Here is a 23,278-nt window from a genome sequence, read left to right as displayed (position 1 = left end):
GAAAAATAAATATTATGACAAAATGATCACAAATTGTATGCATGAACAGAAACTTTATGTTTTATCATATTTCATAGAATCATTCAACTGAGGTTACATTTGGTCCCGAGAAATAAGTCTATACATGTAGGTCACAATGGTAAATATCACAATGCCTAATTTAGAAAACTTTACATCGGTAACATGTCCGGCAGTTATTCTGGACAGGAATGCTGGTAGTAAAATTCATCTACTTTGGTTTTGTCCGGGTAAATCATTCTGGCGTTTAATCAGCTGATGATGAGACAGACTCCTGAAGCGGCACTACAGAATCATGTAATGTTGAAATAAATCATTCAAATACCTCACAACACTGCTGGTCTGACCATGTGAACCACCTCTTTATTTGTGATTATCTTGCTACCAAACCAAATAGCATACACAACATACTTTTACAATTTTCTTGTCAGTTTCATCTGATTTGAAAATCCAAACAAAAGAACAGTTAAGCACCTGTTTCAAAAGGCAATTTTATCTCAACAAGAAAGGGTCAAAAACCTGTATCAAAAGGACACCTGTATATAACGACCACTTTCAGACACCAGCTTCATTATTTGGTTTAAGGATTCTCCTATTTTTGACTGGAATATTAAGTTTGTTAGTGATTACTAGTGTAACAAGACAGGAATATAAAACAGTGCTCTTACGCCTAGTATGTTAAGGGTTAGTTCTGTCACCATACAACTCCTATTGTGTGGTTAGACATAGGTGCTTACTGGAATGTGTGCATTATATACTTAAATATATATATCTCAGGTGCAACAAACAAACAGGAATAAATAACATAATATGTAACAAAACATGATAAAACTTCTAATAATTAGCCTTGGGTACCACACAGGGGCCTGAAACATAGATATAAAGGTTGTAGAAATAACACTTCTCTCTATGATCACTATGTGTAAGGCTCCTATGGAGTACAATATGTGGCAGGAAAGTACAGAATCTCTATAATTTAAAGAAAATATGAAGTAATTTTCTATCAAGTAGGAGGCCATTTTTCTAGATTATGAGAGATTCTACAATAGAGGTAAAACATCATAAACAGTTTGTGACGGAATAGCAGATCAAAATATATAGACAATAACTCCACATCACTTCTACAGGGGACTGTGACCGCCCAGTGGTATACAGTCTAGAATAACACAACACGTATATATACTCAGGTATACTTCTGATAAATCAAATTATCAACTTGATGAGGCAGTGAACAACATGATACATTACTTCTGTATTACAACATACACATGTGATCACAATAAAGGGATGTTGTGTTGCCTATAACAGCATTATATTTCATTACCGCTGTACAGTACTTTAAATGCAAACATTTTAACAGTCCTTCTGGGAATGGTTTTGAGGAAACTTCTACCCGACAGAGATATGTCTGACACGTGGACGGAAAGTCATGTCATGATACAGTGCCACAACATTTAACTTATACAAACAAACAAATAAATCTATCCAGAAGGGACGGCATAGTGTGATGTTACCATATATAGCTGTATAGCTAAAACAGTCAGATATATCATACGAAAATAACACATGTAATGTGCTGCAGATTGTAATGAAGTACAGTAAAAAAAATGTCGTACATTGTAGTTATTTTTTGTTATATTATAATATACTATTATATAATGTTATATCACACTGTAATATAAATGTACATAATGTTACATATCATTTTACATTATGTACGATAAACAAAGTCATCAACTGTGTAATATACAAAGTTAAAAACAGATCTACAATTTATCGTAGCGTTAAAAAACCACAAACCTAGTTTATAACACACCACAAAATAATGTTTAACATGAACACATATCTCTTGACTGCATCTCCTACTATATGATCAAAATGTTCCCAAATATCACTGTGATACACCTACAATGTACCAAGGCAGTTCACATAGATACCACTCTTCAGTACCACATTGGTGATTCTCTAATTCCCTATATATATATATACCCACATAATCCCCTATATATATATACCCACATACTCCCCTATATATACATATATATATACCCACTCTTAAGTCATTTACAAATAAATGGCAAACATTTACAGCAAAATAAAAATAAAAATTTGATATCACTCTCCAGATACTTAAATGAAAAAGTAAGAATGCATCATCTACATATAATTTTGATTAAAAAGTATTCTATTTCTGTGTAAGTACTTGTTCTGCTGAGTGCGTTGGTGACGATATCAACCCTACTTTCTAAAATTGGTCCAATATACTTCATACAGGGTGCAAAAATCTGTCAGTCTTAAAGAATGGAAAGTTTGATTTAGGAATCTACATGTTATTGTGGGTTTATAGATACAGAACTATTTTTAATGGCAAGAACCAGATCAGCGTATTAATATAACTGGTATACTGTCATCTATAGTTACTACAAAAACTCTTGCATATTCAGACACTTTTAACAGCATTGATGAATAACCAGCAGTTCAAACACTGTGTAGAAGACACAGCTTTCTTTCTTATCAACTCAAATTACTAAGACATGTACCTCAGAATATCAATAAAGGAAGCAAATTGGCAGAATCTGAAACATTTTCAATTGTTTAGGATGTTAGAAAGTGTTATGCATTATACCTAGATATTACAGTCAGATATGGGATTTTCATTAGATGAAAGGTATGACTGTACTTCATATTACTCTAGGTTCATTGATTTACCTGTAAAAATGTCTTTTGTTCTACCTTTTTTCAGTGTGAACTGTTTTCCTATTTCAGACAGACATTTACAGTAGCTGTGTGTTTGGGCTGTATCCATCTGATTTAAAATATCCATAAAATACAGAAATATTGCAACAGTAGCAGGATCATGTATGGAGGTCGGTGATTGTTCCACTGGTAACATTCTCGTGTTATCAATTTGGCTTCCAATAAACTTTGTCCTATTAAAATAATATTAGGAGCATTCTCCTGATTTAATATTATACAATCATATCCAAGACCTCCTTAACGACACAACATCCTTTGTATGTTTTCAATCACAACCATTATTATTCTCATGTCACTCCCATGTTTTGTCCATATATGGATGTGCCATGCCCATTTTTGTCCATATATGGATATGCCATGACCATTTTTGTCCTTATTTGGTAGCACAAGCTGTAAATGGTAGTGTTATGCTTTTTTCTACCACACTGTTGACAGGCAGTATCAGTGGCTGCTGAACACATTGGTTTCCTTGAAGTAATATTTCCCTCAACTCCATGGATTGTTATCAGCATTAGAATCAAGGGAGTCTGAAATTTACAAAACAGGAGACCATGTCAACTTGTTCAGACACATGTGAAGTACATGGACTGTATTTCCTCAGATTTAAACCATACTTTTCAATATCCAAGCCACTGTGTTTTCATTTGTTAATATATTTTGTGGTCACCTTCTTTGTTTTTTTGGGCTAAAAAGACATAACAAAACTAATTTCTTCTGAACAATGTCAGATTTCGCTATCAGCCTATGATGACAGTTTTGTAATATACTGTTGCTACTACTCTGTGCTGTACTGGGTTGTACACTCTAAAAATAAAGTATTAATCATTATGTACTGGTTCAAAGAATATTGATCTTAAATGCTAAGTAAATGATGCTTCCTGATACATTACTACAGAAAAATCAATCATTCAAATATACTTCATTGACTAATAGCAATAAAAAGGATTTTGCACAACTTAATCACATCTTATAAGGCCCTTCCATAAAACCATTATCACTGGGTACCTCTATACCTCTAAGTTGCTGAGATCAAGTTACTACATGACAATACCTCTAAGTGCTGAGATCAAGTTACTACATGACAATACCTCTAAGTTGCTGAGATCCCCCACTGTGGCTAAGATTGGACCTCCGTAGTTTGACTTCGGTCTCAGACATCAGACGCAGGTCTTTTCTAGATATTTTGACAGGGGTTGCATTGGCAGGAATGTGTGGAACAGATCGTGCAGAATTAGGACGCGAACTTGACTTCTCTCCTTGGTGGGAATGGCTACACAAACGATAATAAATAACAACTTTACTTTATCATTATAACAAAATATTAGCATGGATAAACACTGTCTAAATGAACACGTTATCGTGAACTAAGTTTTTACCATTTTATAACCTAAGGAATAAATGCTGTTTTAACCAGTATCTATTCAGATTTATTAAGTCACATTTCTTGAATTTCAATATGTTATGAATATTGCGAGCCCTACCTGACGTTTTCTGTGTTTCTGTTATGTGACTGACTGTGGTTGACTTGTGCATCATCTCCCATGGAACTCTGGACGGAACCATGCACACTCATATGATCATCTCCTGTAATACAGACACTGTCACATCAACACCTAACCCACTGGACACTGCTATCACACACAATGAGATGTCAATGATTACATGTCAGCTACCAGACAGCCTGTCTTTACACAGTTGCAGTAGACATATATTTTACTGAATACCTAACAGTTTAATGTCACATCAACACCTAACCCACTGTACACTGCTATCACACACAATGAGATGTCGATGATTACATGTCAGCGACCAGACAGCCTGTCTTTACACAGTTGCTGTAGACATATATTTTACTGAATACCTAACAGTTTAAAATCATATTTGAATCAGACATTGCAAGATGTAGCAGTATTATTCAGGGAAAAGCACTTGAAAGATATATTGGAATTTTCAGTAAAATATTGATGGTTGAAATTGGAGAACATTGGTACCAACCTAAAGCACCTGAGGCATAAAGCTCCCGTAGCTTCCTCTTCAGATCTCGACTAGTTTTCTTGTAATAATATAATTCTTTTTCCAGCTGTAGATGCCTGTATCATAAAAAACATTGTGACAAAATATCTTCAATATAAAATATAATCAAGTTTCACTTTTGTATAAGTTACATCACCCTGAGACCCATCTCTTACTTGTCCCTCTCCCTTTAGCCATCAACCTCTGTTTATCTTTCTTAAGATTCTGTGTAGATGGCATGAAAACCATTCATCTACCCCACCCCACCTTGGTATAACTTACTTCAATTCTGTCAATCAGTTATAAATTAGAACCCTTTATACCTCTGTATAACTTACTTTGAGTCTTTGTCATCAGCCTGAGGTCCACCTCCAGCCCCACCCATCTCTGTATAACTTACTTGGAGTCTTTCTCATCAGCCTGGGGTCCACTTCCTGCCCCACCCATCTCTGTATAACTTACTTTGAGTCTTTGTCATCAGCCTGAGGTCCACTTCCTGCCCCACCCATCTCTGTATAACTTACTTGGAGTCTTTCTCATCAGCCTGAGGTCCACTTCCTGCCCCACCCATCTCTGTATAACTTACTTGGAGTCTTTGTCATCAGCCTGAGGTCCACCTCCTGCCCCACCCATCTCTGTATAACTTACTTTGAGTCTTTGTCATCAGCCTGAGGTCCACCTCCAGCCCCACCCATCTCTGTATAACTTACTTGGAGTCTTTCTCATCAGCCTGAGGTCCACTTCCTGCCCCACCCATCTCTGTATAACTTACTTTGAGTCTTTGTCATCAGCCTGAGGTCCACCTCCTGCCCCACCCATCTCTGTATAACTTACTTTGAGTCTTTGTCATCAGCCTGAGGTCCACCTCCTGCCCCACCCATCTCTGTATAACTTACTTTGAGTCTTTGTCATCAGCCTGAGGTCCACCTCCTGCCCCACCCATCTCTGTATAACTTACTTTGAGTCTTTGTCATCAGCCTGAGGTCCACCTCCTGCCCCACCCATCTCTGTATAACTTACTTTGAGTCTTTGTCATCAGCCTGAGGTCCACCTCCTGCCCCACCCATCTCTGTATAACTTACTTTGAGTCTTTGTCATCAGCCTGAGGTCCACCTCCTGCCCCACCCATCTCTGTATAACTTACTTTGAGTCTTTGTCATCAGCCTGAGGTCCACCTCCTGCCCCACCCATCTCTGTATAACTTACTTTGAGTCTTTGTCATCAGCCTGAGGTCCACCTCCTGCCCCACCCATCTCTGTGATCTGTCTCATCAGCAGCTGTATTTTCTGTTCATACTCTTTCTGCTGTTTGGTCAGTCTCCGGTCTATGTCTACCTGTGTCCGCTGCAGAGAAGACTCCATTTCCCGGATCAGTCTCTCCTGTTCATCTATCTTCACCTAGAGTTTACATCAGAAAGTCATTTTTCCTTTGTGAATTGCTATTATGGCACTCGTTATCAAACACAAATCATGCAGAATGTGTGAAAGCCATTCAATATGAAATTTATATTTTAATATTCCGTGATTAAAAAAGGGGGGCAATTTCACTTTGTCATTTTATTGAGCATTTACTAATTCCTAAAACAAATCCTGCTATAAATCTGAGACCATTGACTAAGCACTGTTGAATGTCCCACACTTACCTCCTGCTCACTGCTGTGAAGATTCATTTTGCGTTCCATTTCCCTCAGCTTGATGACCTTATCAAAGTAGCGAGACAGAAGTGTCCTTGTCTCTGCTGTAGACAGGGAGTTCAGACGGTTTATCATATTGTCTTCACTCTGCAAATACAGATACCGTATTTATCAGGCAATAAGCCCATGTCCAGTACTAAGCCCACCCATATCTATTGCAGTTCAGTAGAAATGTCAACAAATAATATTTCATTGTCCTGTAAAATGTACACTACAAACTCTGAAGTCTGAGATATGTGTCTATGCTTTCCAATAACATGCCTTAAATGAAGCTACAAATACTAAAAAGTTCACTTCCATGTGCAACTTTCAAGTTCTGTACTGAAAAAATAACCCTTCAAATTATAGTAAACATGAGGAATGAAATGAAAATGGCTATTCCAAAGCTAAATACATGAGGAGGGGGGTCCTGAAACTCACTATACAAATGTGAACAATTACTCAACAATCACAAGCCCCTTTATATCTAGAATAGCAGGTAGTCATTATTGTGATGGTAATGTAACAGTCAGACCGGGCTTCGAACCTGGGACCCTCAGAACTCTAGACAGATGCTCTAACAATTGAGCTACATGGTCTCAGACAATTGACCCAGTCAAGTTCCGCTAATAATAATAATAATAATTTGAGGTTCTTATATACCGCTTTATCACAACCTAGTTTGTAGGTCGTCTCAAAGCGTTACACAAATTATGATACATGGTTATAGGGCCCTTGCAACCAGCCAATAACTTTCTCAATTCCCTGGGGAGCATACAGCCAGTGCTGCCATTTCGGCGCTCACAGCTAGCATTCAACAATTCTAGCACTGCCCAACCATGTACACATTTACGGCTGAGTAGACTGGAACAAGCAGAGTAAAGTATCTTGCTCAAAGATACAACGCAGTGCCGTGCCGTGGCGTCCTACCACTAGACTTCTGTGCCTAACTACAGTAATACACCCTACAATCCACATGTATACAAATGGTAATGCTGTCCTGAGAATGTCTACCAATCCGTCTATTCAGAGATCAACCTATCAGAATTTCGATGAAAACATGTGGCAAGGATAACATTTTTGTTTTCAGATGTTGGTAGTGTACCTGTGATAACATCTGCGAGTGTCGGATCTCCAGCTGTTTGCTATTGATGTTCTCGTTTTTATAATCTATAGCTGCATCCAAGGCATCTATAGCCTCATCCAGCTCTATCATCCTACAACACAAAGAAGAGGAATTAATCAGAGGAACTTCTTAAAATGTCTCCAACATCAAAACACCAGTTACACCAATATAAAACATACCATTAAAATTTCAGTGTTACTGACACACAGCACTCCCACTGTCTGGCTGACAAAACACTTCACATTGATACTGACACACAGCACTCCCACCGTCTAGCTGACAAAACATTTCACATTGATACTGACACACAGCACTCCCACTGTCTAGCTGACAAAACACTTCACATTGATACTGACACACAGCACTCCCACCGTCTGGCTGACAAAACACTTCACATTGATACTGACACATACCACTCCCACTGTCTGGCTGACAAAACATTTCACATTGATACTGACACACGTTATTTTATCTACTGTTAGTAAATATATACCAATGTATGTCTAACTGAATTTAAAACAAAATCTCTGATTTACCTGGATACTGTTTAAACATAATTATCTTGTTTGAGTTTGAGTCTGTTGAGCTGTATACATAATTTTGCATGTGTTCTAATATTCATTATTCCACTATGACTACAAAATATGAGAAAAGAAACACGCAGCACGTTTCATGTTTTATAAGTATCACGCTAAAGTCAGATTTTGAAAAATGATTGAACAACTGAGATGACTATCTAGGGACCAGATATTTTATTAGATGACATTTGTAATAAAACACTTTTATCATAACCAGCTGGCTCTATAACAAACCTCCTCTCCTCCTGGCCTGACAGGATCCGTCCATCATGCAGTTTCTTCTCCAGTACAAGTCGCTGTTTGTTAAGTTTCTCACGACTATCCGACAACTTTTGGATTTCCTCCTTAACATGAGCCTGGTGTTCCTCGGGAGTCTGTGCCAGCTCCTTACTTTTCTCCTCTAACTTTTTGTCCATGGAATCCAGCTTGGTTGACATTGTCAGAAGGCTCTACCAATACCAAAAACAAATCATCTTTCTAATTGTTTTACAAATTCAATTGTAATTGTCAGTATGAAGTTGTCTTTACTTATGGAAACAATATCATAGACCATATAATGGTGCAATTCAAGTAATACTATTTATATCCTAAACACTCTGGAGTCATGCTACTGTGAGGGGGTAGCCTTGTTAGTGGAGAGCTACCTTATTGATGACTTGTTAGTGGAGAGCTCCCTTATTGATGATATGTTATAGGAGAGCTAACTTATAGATGGCATATGTTAGTGGAGAGCTAACTTATTGATGACATATGTTAGAGGAGAGCTACCTTATTGATGTCTTGTTAGTGGAGAGCTACCTTAATGATGACTTGTTAGTGGAGAGCTACCTCATTAATGACATATGTTAGTGGAAAACCACCTTATTGATGACATATGTTAGTGGAGAGCTACCTTATTGATGATATGTTAGTGGAGAGCTAACTTATTGATGACATATGTTAGTGGAGAGCTACCTTATTGATGACTTGTTAGTGGAGAGCTACCTTATTGATGACATATGTTAGTGGAGAGCTACCTTATTGATGACTTGTTAGTGGAGAGCTAACTTATTGATGACATATGTTAGTGGAGAGCTACCTTATTGATGACTTGTTAGTGGAGAGCTAACTTATTGATGACATATGTTAGTGGAGAGCTACCTTATTGATGACTTGTTAGTGGAGAGCTAACTTATTGATGACATATGTTAGTGGAGAGCTACCTTATTGATGACTTGTTAGTGGAGAGCTAACTTATTGATGACATATGTTAGTGGAGAGCTACCTTATTGATGACTTGTTAGTGGAGAGCTAACTTATTGATGACATATGTTAGTGGAGAGCTACCTTATTGATGACTTGTTAGTGGAGAGCTACCTTATTGATGACATATGTTAGTGGAGAGCTACCTTATTGATGACTTGTTAGTGGAGAGCTACCTTATTGATGACATATGTTAGTGGAGAGCTACCTTATTGATGACTTGTTAGTGGAGAGCTACCTTATTGATGACATATGTTAGTGGAGAGCTACCTTATTGATGACTTGTTAGTGGAGAGCTACCTTATTGATGACATATGTTAGTGGAGAGCTACCTTATTGATGACTTGTAAGTGGAGAGCTACCTTATTGATGACTTGTTAGTGGAGAGCTACCTTATTGATGACATATGTTAGTGGAGAGCTACCTTATTGATGACTTGTTAGTGGAGAGCTACCTTATTGATGACATATGTTAGTGGAGAGATACCTTATTGATGACTTGTAAGTGGAGAGCTACCTTATTAATGACTTGTTAGTGGACAGCTAACTTATTGATGACATATGTTAGTGGAGAGCTACCTTATTGATGACTTGACTCGACCGTAGTTTCTTCATCTCTAACTCGCTCTTCTCAGCAAAGATATTCTCCTTCTTGGCGACGATGGCCTCCCTTTTCTTCAGCTCCTGTTTGTTGAAAAAAAAAGAACCAAAACATGGATCACAAGTCAATAATACAATCACCAAACCTTAATTCTGATGGTACTTCTCACTACTGATCTGTGAATGTCATTATCAGCCTATATTACTTCACACTCTATACTCTGCAAACTGTTTTAGTAGCCACGTCGTATTTTTAGTAGCCAATTAAGAAAATAGACCTTTGGCTACCGACAGCGTGTGCCCTGTTAACGTACAGGACCTATTGACGTATTGACCCCTCACCTCTACACTCTCCATCAGACTGTTGAGTGGGAGACAAAGATATCACTGAAAATAAACATACAGGACCTACTGACCCCCCACCTCTACACTCTCCATCATACTGTTGAGTGGGTGACAAAGATATCACTGAAATTAAACATACAGGACCTATTGACGTGTTGACCCCTCACCTCTACACTCTCCATCAGACTGTTGAGTGGGTGACAAAGATATCACTGAAATTAAACATATAGGACCTTTTGACCTATTGACCCCTCACCTCTACACTCTCCATCAGACTGTTGAGTGGGTGACAAAGAGATATAATTTGTTGATTGATTGATTCACTATTGAGGATAAATACATGTCTAGCTATGGGCTAATCTTCTACATGGTCCTCTTGAATGATGGGGCTTTATGTCCTTGTTCTGGTTATAACTGAGCCTAGGACTTATTAACCACTCACCTCCTGTAGAGCCTCCATCTGACGTCTCTGTTCCACAACCTTCTCCACCTCGTTGTCAAGCCAACGTTTCTGTTCCTCAGTCTTGTCATGGTCCTCACTGACAACCAATCAAATTAAAACTAGAGTTAAGATGTGTACACTGTATTGTATATCCAATGTACCATTTGATCCATTTATATAAAGACATTATTGCTTCTGATATAATACAAAATACTTTTTATTTTTTTTATTTTTTTATTTTGTGCCCTCGAATAAGAGAGTAAATTGATCAGATGATGAACAATATTATGTAGATAGTTAGTAGTAGATACATTCTGGTGGTGCATGTTAGCTTTAGCTAGGTAAATTTGGATCAATTGAACACTGGGTAGAATTCTTTTAATGACACAAGAGGATAAACCTTTGGTAAAGTGCCCACATTTCAGTAATAACAGCAGCTTAGCAAAGGAAATCTAGGGATAATCAATAATACTGTGACAGAAAGTCTTATTAATATTGTGACAGACTTACATATTGATAGGGGGAAGGGAGCCACTCCTCAACTTTCTTTGTGACAGACTTACATATTGATAGGGTAAGGGAGCCACTCATTAACTTTCTTTGTGACAGACTTACATATTGATAGGTGGAAGGGAGCCACTCCTCAACTTTCTTTGTCACAGACTTACATATTGATAGGGGGAGGGAGCCACTCCTTAACTTTCTTTGTGACAGACTTACATATTGATAGGGGGAGGGAGCCATTCCTCAACTTTCTTTGTGACAGACTTACATATTGATAGGGGAAGGGAGCCACTCATTAACTTTCTTTGTGACAGACTTACATATTGATAGGGGGAAGGGAGCCGCTCCTCAACTTTCTTTGTGACAGACTTACATATTGATAGGAGGAAGGGAGCCACTCCTCAACTTTCTTTGTGACAGAGTTACATATTGATAGGGGGAGGGAGCCACTCCTCAACTTTCTTTGTGACAGACTTACATATTGAAAGGGGGAGGGAGCCACTCCTCAACTTTCTTTGTGACAGTCTTACATATTGATAGGGGGAAGGGAGCCACTCCTTAACTTTCTTTGTGACAGACTTACATATTGATAGGGGGGAGGGAGCCACTCCTTAACTTTCTTTGTGACAGAGTTACATATTGATAGGAGGAAGGGAGCCACTCCTCAACTTTCTTTGTGACAGAGTTACATATTGATAGGGGGAAGGGAGCCACTCCTTAACTTTCTTTGTGACAGAGTTACATATTGATAGGGGGAGGGAGCCACTCCTCAATTTTCTTTGTGACAGACTTACATATTGATAGGGGGAGGGAGCCACTCCTCAATTTTCTTTGTGACAGACTTACATATTGATAGGGGGGAGGGAGCCACTCCTTAACTTTCTTTGTGACAGACTTACATATTGATAGGGGGAAGGGAGCCACTCCTTAACTTTCTTTGTGACAGACTTACATATTGATAGGGGGAAGGGAGCCACTCCTCAACTTTCTTTGAGCTGCTGCTATCTCTTCATTTTTGCGCTTCAGAATTTTCTGCTGTTGTTCATTTTTTAACTGCAATTCCTTCACTCTATGAACTTCTTTCTGCATTTCTCTCTAAAATGGAACAGAAGTAAATGATCAGTTTGCATGCAGTACACATTTGTCGGGATATATCATTTTAGAAATATTATTGATAATATAATTGATATCATTCAAAGAAATTTTTCCATTTTTTTTTTTTTTTTTAAATTCAAAGTTTCAAAGCACAGCAATTTATTGAAATATTATACTGAAGATAAAATAATATGAACAACTTAATATATATGTAATAATAGTTTTGTACGGCAGAATGCACCAACATGCCATCCTACATAAAAAAAAATACAATTACAGGGAAATGTTAAATAAAGGAAAACAACAACGACAACAAACATGTATGTTGAAATTAATGTTCCAGATAGTTAATATCAAACCAGTGGTACAATGTTTTGTTTGTTTTTATAACTATGGCATGTGATAGCAGAACTTAGGTTTCCAATGGTTTGTTTGTTTTTATAACTATGGCATGTGATAGCAGAACTTAGGTTTCCATTTCAAGCTAGCCCCAACGGAATGTTAGCTGTGAATCAGAGGCAAAAACTCTTCAAAAACATATTTGCAGACATGTTAGATGATAGAACAACAAGAGGGTGACAATCAGGCACAGATTTCCACATACCTCATGGTGCAACCCCATCACCTTTAACACAGGCAATGTTCTTACTTTTTTATTTATCTAAATATAAAAACATCTTCCACACACTCTTTTAATTTCTAGAATTATTGGTAATCAAGTTTGATAAAATGATTATAAAACTTTTTCATCTCATATTTTATTTCTTTTTACTTACCGGTAATCATTAACACTACATTTACATGAATTAAAACACACAGTTTGACAGTTTAATTATGAAATATCCCTAAAGACTCAAAAACTTCCAGGCTCTTCTGTAAATATCCTACAGCTAAACTGAGACAAAACTACTGACCTCCAATTTGCTCTTCCTCTCCGTTTCCTCCTTGAGACGTTTATTCAGAGATTCCTGTTGTTGTTTCATCCTGTCTACATTCAGCTCCAGGTCCTGGATCCTGTTATTTATAGAAAACTTACTGTTAGCAACAATAGTATATACTTAATTTGCAGAAAACTGTTAGCTACAAAACCATGTACTTAATTTGCATAAAACTGTTAGCTACAAAACCATGTACTTAATTCACAGAAAACTGTTAGCTACAAAACCATGTACTTAATTCACAGAAAAGAAAAGTGTTAGCTACAAAACCATATACTTAATTCGAAGAAAACTGTTAGCTACAAAACCATATACTTAATTTGCAGAAAACTGTTAGCTACAAAACCATATACTTGATTCACAGAAAACTGTTAGCTACAAAACCATATACTTGATTCACAGAAAACTGTTAGCTACAAAACCATGTACTTAATTCACAGAAAACTGTTAGCTACAAAACCATATACTTGATTCACAGAAAACTGTTAGCTACAAAACCATGTACTTAATTCACAGAAAAGAAAAGTATTAGCTACAAAACCATATACTTAATTCGAAGAAAACTGTTAGCTACAAAACCATATACTTAATTTGCAGAAAACTGTTAGCTACAAAACCATGTACTTAATTTGCATAAAACTGTTAGCTACAAAACCATGTACTTAATTCACAGAAAACTGTTAGCTACAAAACCATGTACTTAATTTGCATAAAACTGTTAGCTACAAAACCATGTACTTAATTTGCATAAAACTGTTAGCTACAAAACCATGTACTTAATTCACAGAAAACTGTTAGCTACAAAACCATATACTTAATTCGGAGAAAAGTGTTAGCAACAAAACCATATACTTAATTATCAGAGTTGTAGAGTAGACACAATTGTGTCTACAAACAGATAGAACCTAGTTCTGTATTCCCCTTCCCAAACTTTGATGCAGATGGAGGTATAAAAAGTGTCTAGCACTGCCACAAGTAACCCTTACTTTTTATCGTTCTGCATTGTAAAGTTGGCAATTTTCTCTGTGTCTTTCTGTCGTTTATGCAGGGTTGATATCCTTGCTTTAGCACTTTCTATTTTTTTCCTGTATTCACTGCAATACAATAAGATCACAATCATAATATCAGACGAGTTCAATTTAGTTTTTTCTAGCAATGCTTTTGCAAAAAACACAACTTGCTGTTACACAATTGTCTCCTTACTTTATCAAAGCAAACAAATTATTGCAGAAGATAATAAAACGAACTTGTAACGAGGAAAAAAAAAAATAGTGGTTCTTTTCAAATATATCTCAGTCTTATCTAGAAACTAGCATGATGAATTTTATATAACCCAAAATAAAAGCTACATACGACTGTAGCTTTTGTTTTTCTGAGGATTCTTGTTGACCTTTGGCCTCAATTTCTGACAGAACCTTCTGTGTCTCTGACAGATCGCCCTTCACTTTTTCTTTTTCCTGGAAAATGGAAAATAAAAGATGTAAACAAATTCTCTCTAGTGACCCACAGAGTCAAAGCATGTCACAATTTCTGTTCTTTTATGCATGTTTCTCTATCGGTTTCAACATAATTATGCACGTTAACATGAACAAAATTTGACCAAACTAACCTGGAATACTTAACAGTAGGCCTATGTTGTACATTGGAAATAAAAGCAAGACATATGTAAACACATACATTTAACTTCATAATATCAAATCAAGAAAACACCAGTTAAGATCATCCTAATGTCACGGCCATTTTATCACTGTTATGTAAGTAACATGTTTTTGTTTACAAAATATGAAATCATGTCTCAAGATTTAGTCTAATATCAGATAAATATTATTATCCTTATGCAGACCTTTTCCAAGGCTCGGATTTTTTCAGCATATTGTTTATTCATGGTCTCAGAGTCTTTCCCAGTCTTCACTAGCTCTTTGATGAGTTGCTCCTTCATCCTGTCAAATTGAAAATATATCATTATTTTATTTCATGAAATATAGTAACGAATATGCATGGGACTGGTAGACCAGTAAATAATGATGAGCCTGTTGATTGGCTAGCATCACATTATCTACCCCAAAGTCCTAGTCTCCTCAGTGTTTTAATGACTGATTCACTCATTTATTCTTTGCTGCTGCTCAACACAAAAAACGTCAAGACAACTTGAATTCTTTTTAAAAGTGTTGGATATTTTACTGACAAGGGCGACCCACAAATTGTGCTTAACAGGTTACAAAGTCATGATAACAAGAGATCCCAGAGGGATCTTGGTGCCCACCTTTGTTACATCTTCATAAGTTCTTTGTCAGTTCGATCTTTTCTCTTCTTTCCTCTAATCTGTTTGATCGAGTCATGTTAACAGTAAATGCACCTTGAGGTAACTTTTGATCTGAACTTAATTCTGATGTGTATGAAAGCCAACCTTCAAAGAGAGTTTGTCATTTCACATATTTACTAGTACAGTACTTAATGTGAAAGAAATAGAATCGATCATTGCAATATGAGAAAGATCTGTTTAATTCTTCTTTTAATCCATTTTGTTCTTATGATCAGTCTCAAAATATAACATACACAACGAGGGATCAAGGGGAACCTACATTTAAAATTTGAGAAAGATCCCTCCCATACTTCCCGAGAAATAGCGATAACAAACTTTCACTATCAAAATCCAAGATGGCTGCCTATCGGCCATGTTGTTTATCCGATCAGTCTCTAAAATTGCCCTGCACAGCTAGGACCAAGGGGAACCTACATATAAAATTTAAGAAAGATCCCTCTGGTACTTCTTCAGAAATAGTGATAACAAACTTTCAATATCAAAATCCAAGATGGCTGCCTGTCCGCCATGTTGTTTATCCGATCAGTCTCAAAAGTTGCCCTGCACAGCTAAGGACCAAGGGGAACCTACATATAAAATTTGAGAAAGATCCCTCTGGTACTTCTTGAGAAATAGCGATAACAAACTTTCACTATCAAAATCCAAGATGGCTGCCTGTCGGCCATGTTGTTTATCCGATCAGTCTCAAAAGTTGCCCTGCAAAGCTAAGGACCAAGGGGAACCTACATATACAATTGAAGAAAGATCCCTTTGATACTTCCCGAGAAATAGCGATAACAAACTTTCAATATCAAAATCCAAGATGGCTGCCTGTCAGCCATGTTGTTTATCCGATCAGTCTCAAAAGTTGCCCTGCACAGCTAAGGACCAAGGGGAACCTACATATAAAATTGGAAAAAGACCCCTTTGATACTTCCCAAGATATAGCGATAACAAACTTTCAATATCAAAATCCAAGATGGCTGCCTGTCAGCCATGTTGTTTATCCGATCAGTCTCAAAAGTTGCCCTGCACAGCTCAGGACCAAGGGGAACCTACATATAAAATTTGAGAAAGATACCTCTGGTACTTCTTGAGAAATAGCGTTAACAAAGAATTGTTTACGGACGGACGACGGACGACAGACCACGGACGCAGGGTGATTTGAATAGCCCACCATCAGATGATGGTGGGCTAAAAACACCGGTAGATGCATACTTAATGTTGATGGAGAGATCCCTCATTTTCTGCTGGGACTCGACCATCTTCAGCTGCGATTCCTTAATCTGTCGCTGAGTGTTGGTGCTTTTTCTTACTTCTTCACTATGTCTGAGTAAATGGCCGTCCAGGTCTCCAGCTGATGAAGACAAGCTTGATCTTGCGGAATCTGACCATAGATACATACAAAAAAATCAAAACAAGGTAAAAAAAACTTATAGCAAAACCAATCAAAATACAAGTATTTTAAAACAGACTAGAGCATGAGAGAACAGAGCAACACTTAGATAATATGAAGACGTATTTTGAAAACAAAATTTTACGTGTTTGTTACCACTTTTTCCATTTCCTTTCCCTCAATGATTGCAAACCTATGGCTGACACATTACTCTATTAAGATTTTGTTGGCATTTAAAGGGATTTTAAAACAATGACTTCTATTAAATGTCAAGCGTCCAATCCTGGTTCCTGCTTCTGATTTAGTTTGAAATTAAAATGTGACAATCACTTAATTTGGAATTAAAATACGAAAGTCATTTAACAGTGTCAAATTAAAATGTGAGTGTCATTATACCTAAATCTTTAAGTTATAGAACCAACATGCATTACCTCCCCTGCTGAATCGGATCTCGGGAATGTTGACACTACTGGCATTGTTCTCTTTGTTCTCCTCCGTTTTCTTCTCCTTTCCAACTTTGAATGTCCCCCTTCTTGTGAGCCTTGTCCCAGACCTAGAAACACATACAAATCATAAATATTTCAATCTTATCGGAAATATTACACATGATTGAATTTTACAACATTATCTTATAGATCTCTAAATGTTGATTACAATAAATCTCTAAGACCTTTCACACAAATGTCATTACAATACATTTCATTACAACACATGCTATATAACTTGACCCAGTACATTTCTACCATAAATATAGGATAACTGTAGATCTAGCTTCCATCTAGAATTTCCATTAAGAACGCTGACTCTTACAAGGACTGTCTTTAGCTGGATAAACAAAGCAGCCTTGGTAAATGTGAAAAACATTTCATCTCATTATGACAGCAAGAGATCATTAACTTTTCACTCCATCTGCACCATACATATATCCTTGTATTTACTTACCTTGCGGATGCTCGTTCACTTTCGTTATTTCCCCCAGCAGCTGCCTCACCATATGTCGGGTGTAGGACCTCATCATTGTCCTCCAGGCGGCTCACCAACAGCTGACTCCGCGCCCGGAAACTCTTCATTACTCGCTCAAGTGTGAACAGGGCAGGACTTGTCTTGATATTTCTTGACGGCGGTCGGAGACCAGAGTTTGTCTGGATCAAACGTTATGTACATTATTTTATCTGCTCAGTGTTAACAATCACATCAAACCATAAATATCAGTGCTCAGTTGCTGGCTGGGAAACTATAATTTGATACTGCAATTATATAAGATGCCTGGCACTGTAACGGGACAAAAACATATATATTTTATACGAAAGGTTTTAGTACAGATGTATGTGTTTCTGAAATGTTTCGTACTACATATCCCACAGTAGTATACACCACCGCGTAAGGATACAGATTTATATAGTTCTATATAATGATAAGGTATATCCCACAGTAGTATACACCACCGCGTAAAGATACAGGTTTATATACTTTTATATAATGATAAGGTATATCCCCCAGTAGTATACAACACCGCGTAAGGATACAGATTTATATAGTTCTATATAATGATACGGTATATCCCACAGTAGTATACAACTCCGCGTAAGTATACAGATTTACATACGTCTATATAATGATAAGGCATATCCCAAAGTAGTATACACAACCGCGTAAGGATACAGGTTTACATACTTCTATAAAATGATAAGGTATATCCCACAGTACTATACACCACCGCGTAAAGATACAGATTTCCATACTTCTATATAATGATAAGGAGTAGTATACACCACCGCGTAAGGATACAGATTTATATAGTTCTATATAATGATACGGTATATCCCACAGTAGTATACAACACCGCGTAAGGATACAGATTTATATAGTTCTATATAATGATACGGTATATCCCACAGTAGTATACATCACCGCGTAAAGATACAGATTTCCATACTTCTATATAATGATAAGGAGTAGTATACACCACCGCGTATAGATACAGGTTTACATACTTCTATAAAATGATAAGGTATATCCCACAGTAGCATACACCACCGCGTAAAGATAAAGGTTTATATACTTCTATATAATGATAAGGGATATCCCACAGTAGTATACACCACTTGGTAAAGATACAGGTTTATATACTTTTATATAATGATAAGGTATATCCCAAAGTAGTATACACAACCGCGTAAGGATACAGGTTTACATACTTCTATAAAATGATAAGGTATATCCCACAAAGTATACACCACCGGGTAAAGATACAGATTTACATACGTCTATATAATGATAAGGTATATCCAACAGTAGTATACAACACCGCGTAAGGATACAGATTTATATAGTTCTATATAATGATACGGTATATCCCACAGTAGTATATACCACCGCGTAAAGATACAGGTTTATATAATTCTATATAATGATAAGGGATATCCCAAAGTAGTATACACCACCGCGTAAGGATACAGATTTATATAGTTCTATATAATGATACGGTATATCCCACAGTAGTATACATCACCGCGTAAAGATACAGATTTCCATACTTCTATATAATGATAAGGTAAATCCCACAGTAGTATACACCACTGGGTAAAGATACAGGTTTATATAATTCTATATAATGATAAGGTATATCCCAAAGTAGTATACACCACCGCGTAAGGATACAGGTTTACATACTTCTATATAATGATAAGGTATATCCCACAGTAGTATACACCACTGGGTAAAGATACAGATTTACATACTTCTATATAATGATAAGGTATATCCCACGGTAGTATACACCACCGGGTAAAGATACAGGTTTATATACTTCTATATAATGATAAGGTATATCCCACAGTAGTATACACCACTGGGTAAAGGTACAGATTTACATACTTCTATATAATGATAAGGAATATCCCACAGTAGTATACACCACTGGGTAAAGATACAGATTTATATACTTCTATATAATGATAAGGTATATCCAACAGTAGTATACACCACCGCGTAAAGATACAGATTTATATTCTTCTATATAATGATAAGGTATATCCCACAGGAGTATACACCTCCGCGTAAGGATACAGATTTACATAATTCTATATAATGATAAGGTATATCCCACAGTAGTATACACCTCCGCGTAAGGATACAGATTTACATACTTCTATATAATGATAAGGTATATCCCACAGTAGTATACACCACCGCGTAAGGATACAGGTTTATATACTTCTATATAATGATAAGGTATATCCCACAGTAGTATACACCACTGGGTAAAGATACAGGTTTACATACTTCTATATAATGATAAGGGGAGGTAATCAGCTAGCTGTTACACTAGACAGACTTTCAAGGCCCTCCATCATTTTGATTGTCCAAATACTCTGGCATTATAAGACACTACATCTGTATAACTAAACCCCTGTAATATATTCTATATACTTACTGTATCTGGCCGCCGATGCATGTGGGCAGGAACAGATTTTGGCCGCCTACTTGAGAAGGGGGCAGGTGGTGCACTGGCCGACACTGCATCATCATCCAATACACTGCTCTCACTGAGGAAGGTGTCCTGTGTACAAACATTGTAGCGCTCAAATATCAGGTATTGTATTAACTTACACTCTCATCTGTTTAGTAAATAAAAATTGTTCAATATTCTGTCCATATAATGAACTGGTTAATAGAAGTACATGAAGAAACAAACTTCTAATATTTCAAACCTTTCGACATTTCAAAGATCAATCTTACTTCTGTCATACAAGTACCATCATAAAATGAGCATGTATTTTTTTTTTTTAAATTTCATGTTTTTACACTAAAATCTTCCAATACATATCCAAAAGAGTTATCTTAAAATTATCATCCCCAGACTCATTTTATACAAATGTTTCATTTTCAATACTACAAATTAATCATGTATAGCTCCATTAAAATTAATTAAATTACAAGGAATTAAGAAATGTGAACAATTGCAAGTCAAACATATTTCTGTGAATAAAAAAACCCATTATTGTAACAGGTGTAAACAAAATACCAGCAATAAACAGTTAATTTCATTGTAAAAAAATAAACCATCTCCAAAGACTTCCCACATCAGGAGTGTTAACTGTACAAAAGTAGGACTGTACAAAGTAAAATGTACACTGTACAAAAGTAGGACTGTACACTGTACAAAGTAAGGACTGTGCACTGTACAAAGTAAGGACTGTGAACAAAAATAGGACTGTACACTGTACACAAGTAAGGACTGTACACTACAAAAGTAAGGACTGTTAACTGTACAAAAGTAGGACTGTACAAAGTTAGGACTGTGCACTGTACAAAAATAGAACTGTACACGGTACAAAAGCAAGGACTGTGCACTGTACAAAAGTAGCACTGCACACTGTACAAATGTAGGACTGTACAAACGTAAGACTGTACTCCAACAACTTTCTGTTTGGTGACAGTACATTATACTGTTTCCCTTTATATCAGGCACCAATTGCCAGAAGAAAATGTGATATAAAGTGAAATGTTAAACAGAAACATTGTCTTTTTGTGAAATAAATGATTTTTTTTTGTTTGTTTGTTTGATTTTGTTTAACGTCCTATTAACAGCTAAGGTCATTTAAGGACGGCCTCCCCTGTGTGCAAGATGCATGCGTGTAGTGTATGTGTGTGTATTTTGGGAGGCTGCGATATGTTCGTGTTTGTCTTCTTGTAATAGCGCGGAACTGATGCCGACTTTATAGTGCTACCTCACTGAAACATACTGCCGAAGACACCCAGCAGGACGCCCCACCCGGTCACATTATACTGACAACGGGCGAACCAGTCGTCCCACTCCCAATTTGCTGAGCGTTAAGCAGGAGTAGAAACTGCCATTTTTAAAGACTTTGGTATGTCTCGGCCAGGGGACAGAACCCAAAGCCTTCCTCACAGGGGCGAACGCTCAACAAATGGCCAAAAGTGAGGCATTGTCAAGGGAGACATTAGGAAAAAGAAAGTTATTTAGAAAGGAGAGAAGAGATAAGGTCCCAAATTTAGTCCCCTCTTACGATCATGCAATTGGGGGCAGCAGGTACAATTCTTACACCCTACCTGCAGAGTGAGCACTGCACACTACAAAAGTAGGACTATATAATGTACAAATTTAGGACTGTGCACTGTACAATAGTAGGATTGTACACTGTACAAACGTAGGACTGTACTCTGTACAAAAGTAGGACTGTACACTGTACAAAGTAAGGACTGTGCCCTGTAAAGTAGGACTGTAAACTGGACAGCAGTAGGACTGTGAACTGTAGAAAAGAAGGACTGTACACTGTACAAAAGTAGGACTGTACACTGTACAAACATAGGACTGTACACTGTACAAACATAGGACTGTACACTGTACAAACATAGGACTGTACACTGTACAAATGTAGTACTGTACACTGTACAAAAGTAGGACTGTACACTGTACAAATGTAGGACTGTACAAACGTAAGACTGTACTCCAACAACTTTCTGTTTGGTGACAGTACATTATACTGTTTCCCTTTATATCAGGCACCAATTGCCAGAAGAAAATGTGATATAAAGTGAAATGTTAAACAGAAACATTGTCTTTTTGTGAAATAAATGATGTCTAGTATAAAGTTAAGAACATGTACAAAGTCATACTTAACATTTTACATAAAAATGTGCCCTGTCATTACATAGCACACCTAGTTTACTGAAGACACCTCTGTTTAATCTCTGATTTTAGCTAAACAGTGGCCTTTGAATAAGATTTTTTTACATGTGATGTGTTAGGCAACTGGATATGTCAATGCTCACCGATATGATACAAAACAGCTAAATTACACAGAAAATTACAGCGTAAAATTATCATATCAACTGAAAATACAATGCATACGAGGAGTTTTAAGTGGAATCCAATTTACTCCAAAACTTTCAGTAAGTGTGTGTGAAACTGTGCAGCATACTTAATTAGGAAAGCAAATAGTACTATATAAATAAAGAAAACAGTACTATATAAATATAGAAAATTGCTGTAGAATGTAATTTTTAATTTTCATGGTGTCCTTCCAAATCTATATTTGAAACATCAGCTTTACAAAGCAGGATTTGATATAGAGAAAGTCAGGCATCTTAACTATCCTTAAACAACAATGTGTTTTTCACTAGCTTTACAAACAAGGATCTCATCTTTACTCTCCTAAAATGATGTCTCTTTAACTAGCTCTACAAAATCAAGGCTGCTGAGTGTATTACACAGAGATAAAGGT

The 23,278-nt window shown here is 36.7% G+C and overlaps 1 protein-coding gene across 1 annotated transcript in view; it reads right to left on the bottom strand.

Annotated features, from left to right (window-relative positions):
* Nucleotides 1-2,056: 2,056 nt before the first annotated feature.
* LOC110450240 (kinesin-like protein KIF27) overlaps nucleotides 2,057-23,278 on the bottom strand; it is a 46,486-nt gene continuing 25,264 nt past the window's right edge. Inside the window, exons 20-38 of the mRNA XM_021497631.1 lie at nucleotides 20,464-20,589; nucleotides 17,970-18,169; nucleotides 17,459-17,580; nucleotides 16,850-17,018; nucleotides 15,173-15,269; nucleotides 14,683-14,786; nucleotides 14,316-14,423; nucleotides 13,306-13,405; nucleotides 12,249-12,391; nucleotides 10,793-10,889; nucleotides 9,985-10,089; nucleotides 8,399-8,613; nucleotides 7,566-7,677; nucleotides 6,431-6,568; nucleotides 5,995-6,185; nucleotides 4,771-4,865; nucleotides 4,257-4,359; nucleotides 3,864-4,045; nucleotides 2,057-3,302 (exon numbers count right to left, since the gene is read on the bottom strand). Of these exons, the coding sequence (XP_021353306.1) occupies nucleotides 3,262-3,302; nucleotides 3,864-4,045; nucleotides 4,257-4,359; nucleotides 4,771-4,865; nucleotides 5,995-6,185; nucleotides 6,431-6,568; nucleotides 7,566-7,677; nucleotides 8,399-8,613; nucleotides 9,985-10,089; nucleotides 10,793-10,889; nucleotides 12,249-12,391; nucleotides 13,306-13,405; nucleotides 14,316-14,423; nucleotides 14,683-14,786; nucleotides 15,173-15,269; nucleotides 16,850-17,018; nucleotides 17,459-17,580; nucleotides 17,970-18,169; nucleotides 20,464-20,589 (2,448 nt within the window). The 3' untranslated portion in view covers nucleotides 2,057-3,261. The remainder of the gene's footprint in view (nucleotides 3,303-3,863; nucleotides 4,046-4,256; nucleotides 4,360-4,770; nucleotides 4,866-5,994; nucleotides 6,186-6,430; nucleotides 6,569-7,565; nucleotides 7,678-8,398; nucleotides 8,614-9,984; nucleotides 10,090-10,792; nucleotides 10,890-12,248; nucleotides 12,392-13,305; nucleotides 13,406-14,315; nucleotides 14,424-14,682; nucleotides 14,787-15,172; nucleotides 15,270-16,849; nucleotides 17,019-17,458; nucleotides 17,581-17,969; nucleotides 18,170-20,463; nucleotides 20,590-23,278) is intronic.

Source organism: Mizuhopecten yessoensis, unplaced genomic scaffold (genome assembly GCF_002113885.1).
Source record: "Mizuhopecten yessoensis strain PY_sf001 unplaced genomic scaffold, ASM211388v2 scaffold5141, whole genome shotgun sequence".
NCBI lineage: Eukaryota > Metazoa > Mollusca > Bivalvia > Pectinida > Pectinidae > Mizuhopecten > Mizuhopecten yessoensis.
Note: the sequence above shows the minus strand (reverse complement) of the source record. Positions and strands in the feature narration are given on the sequence as shown.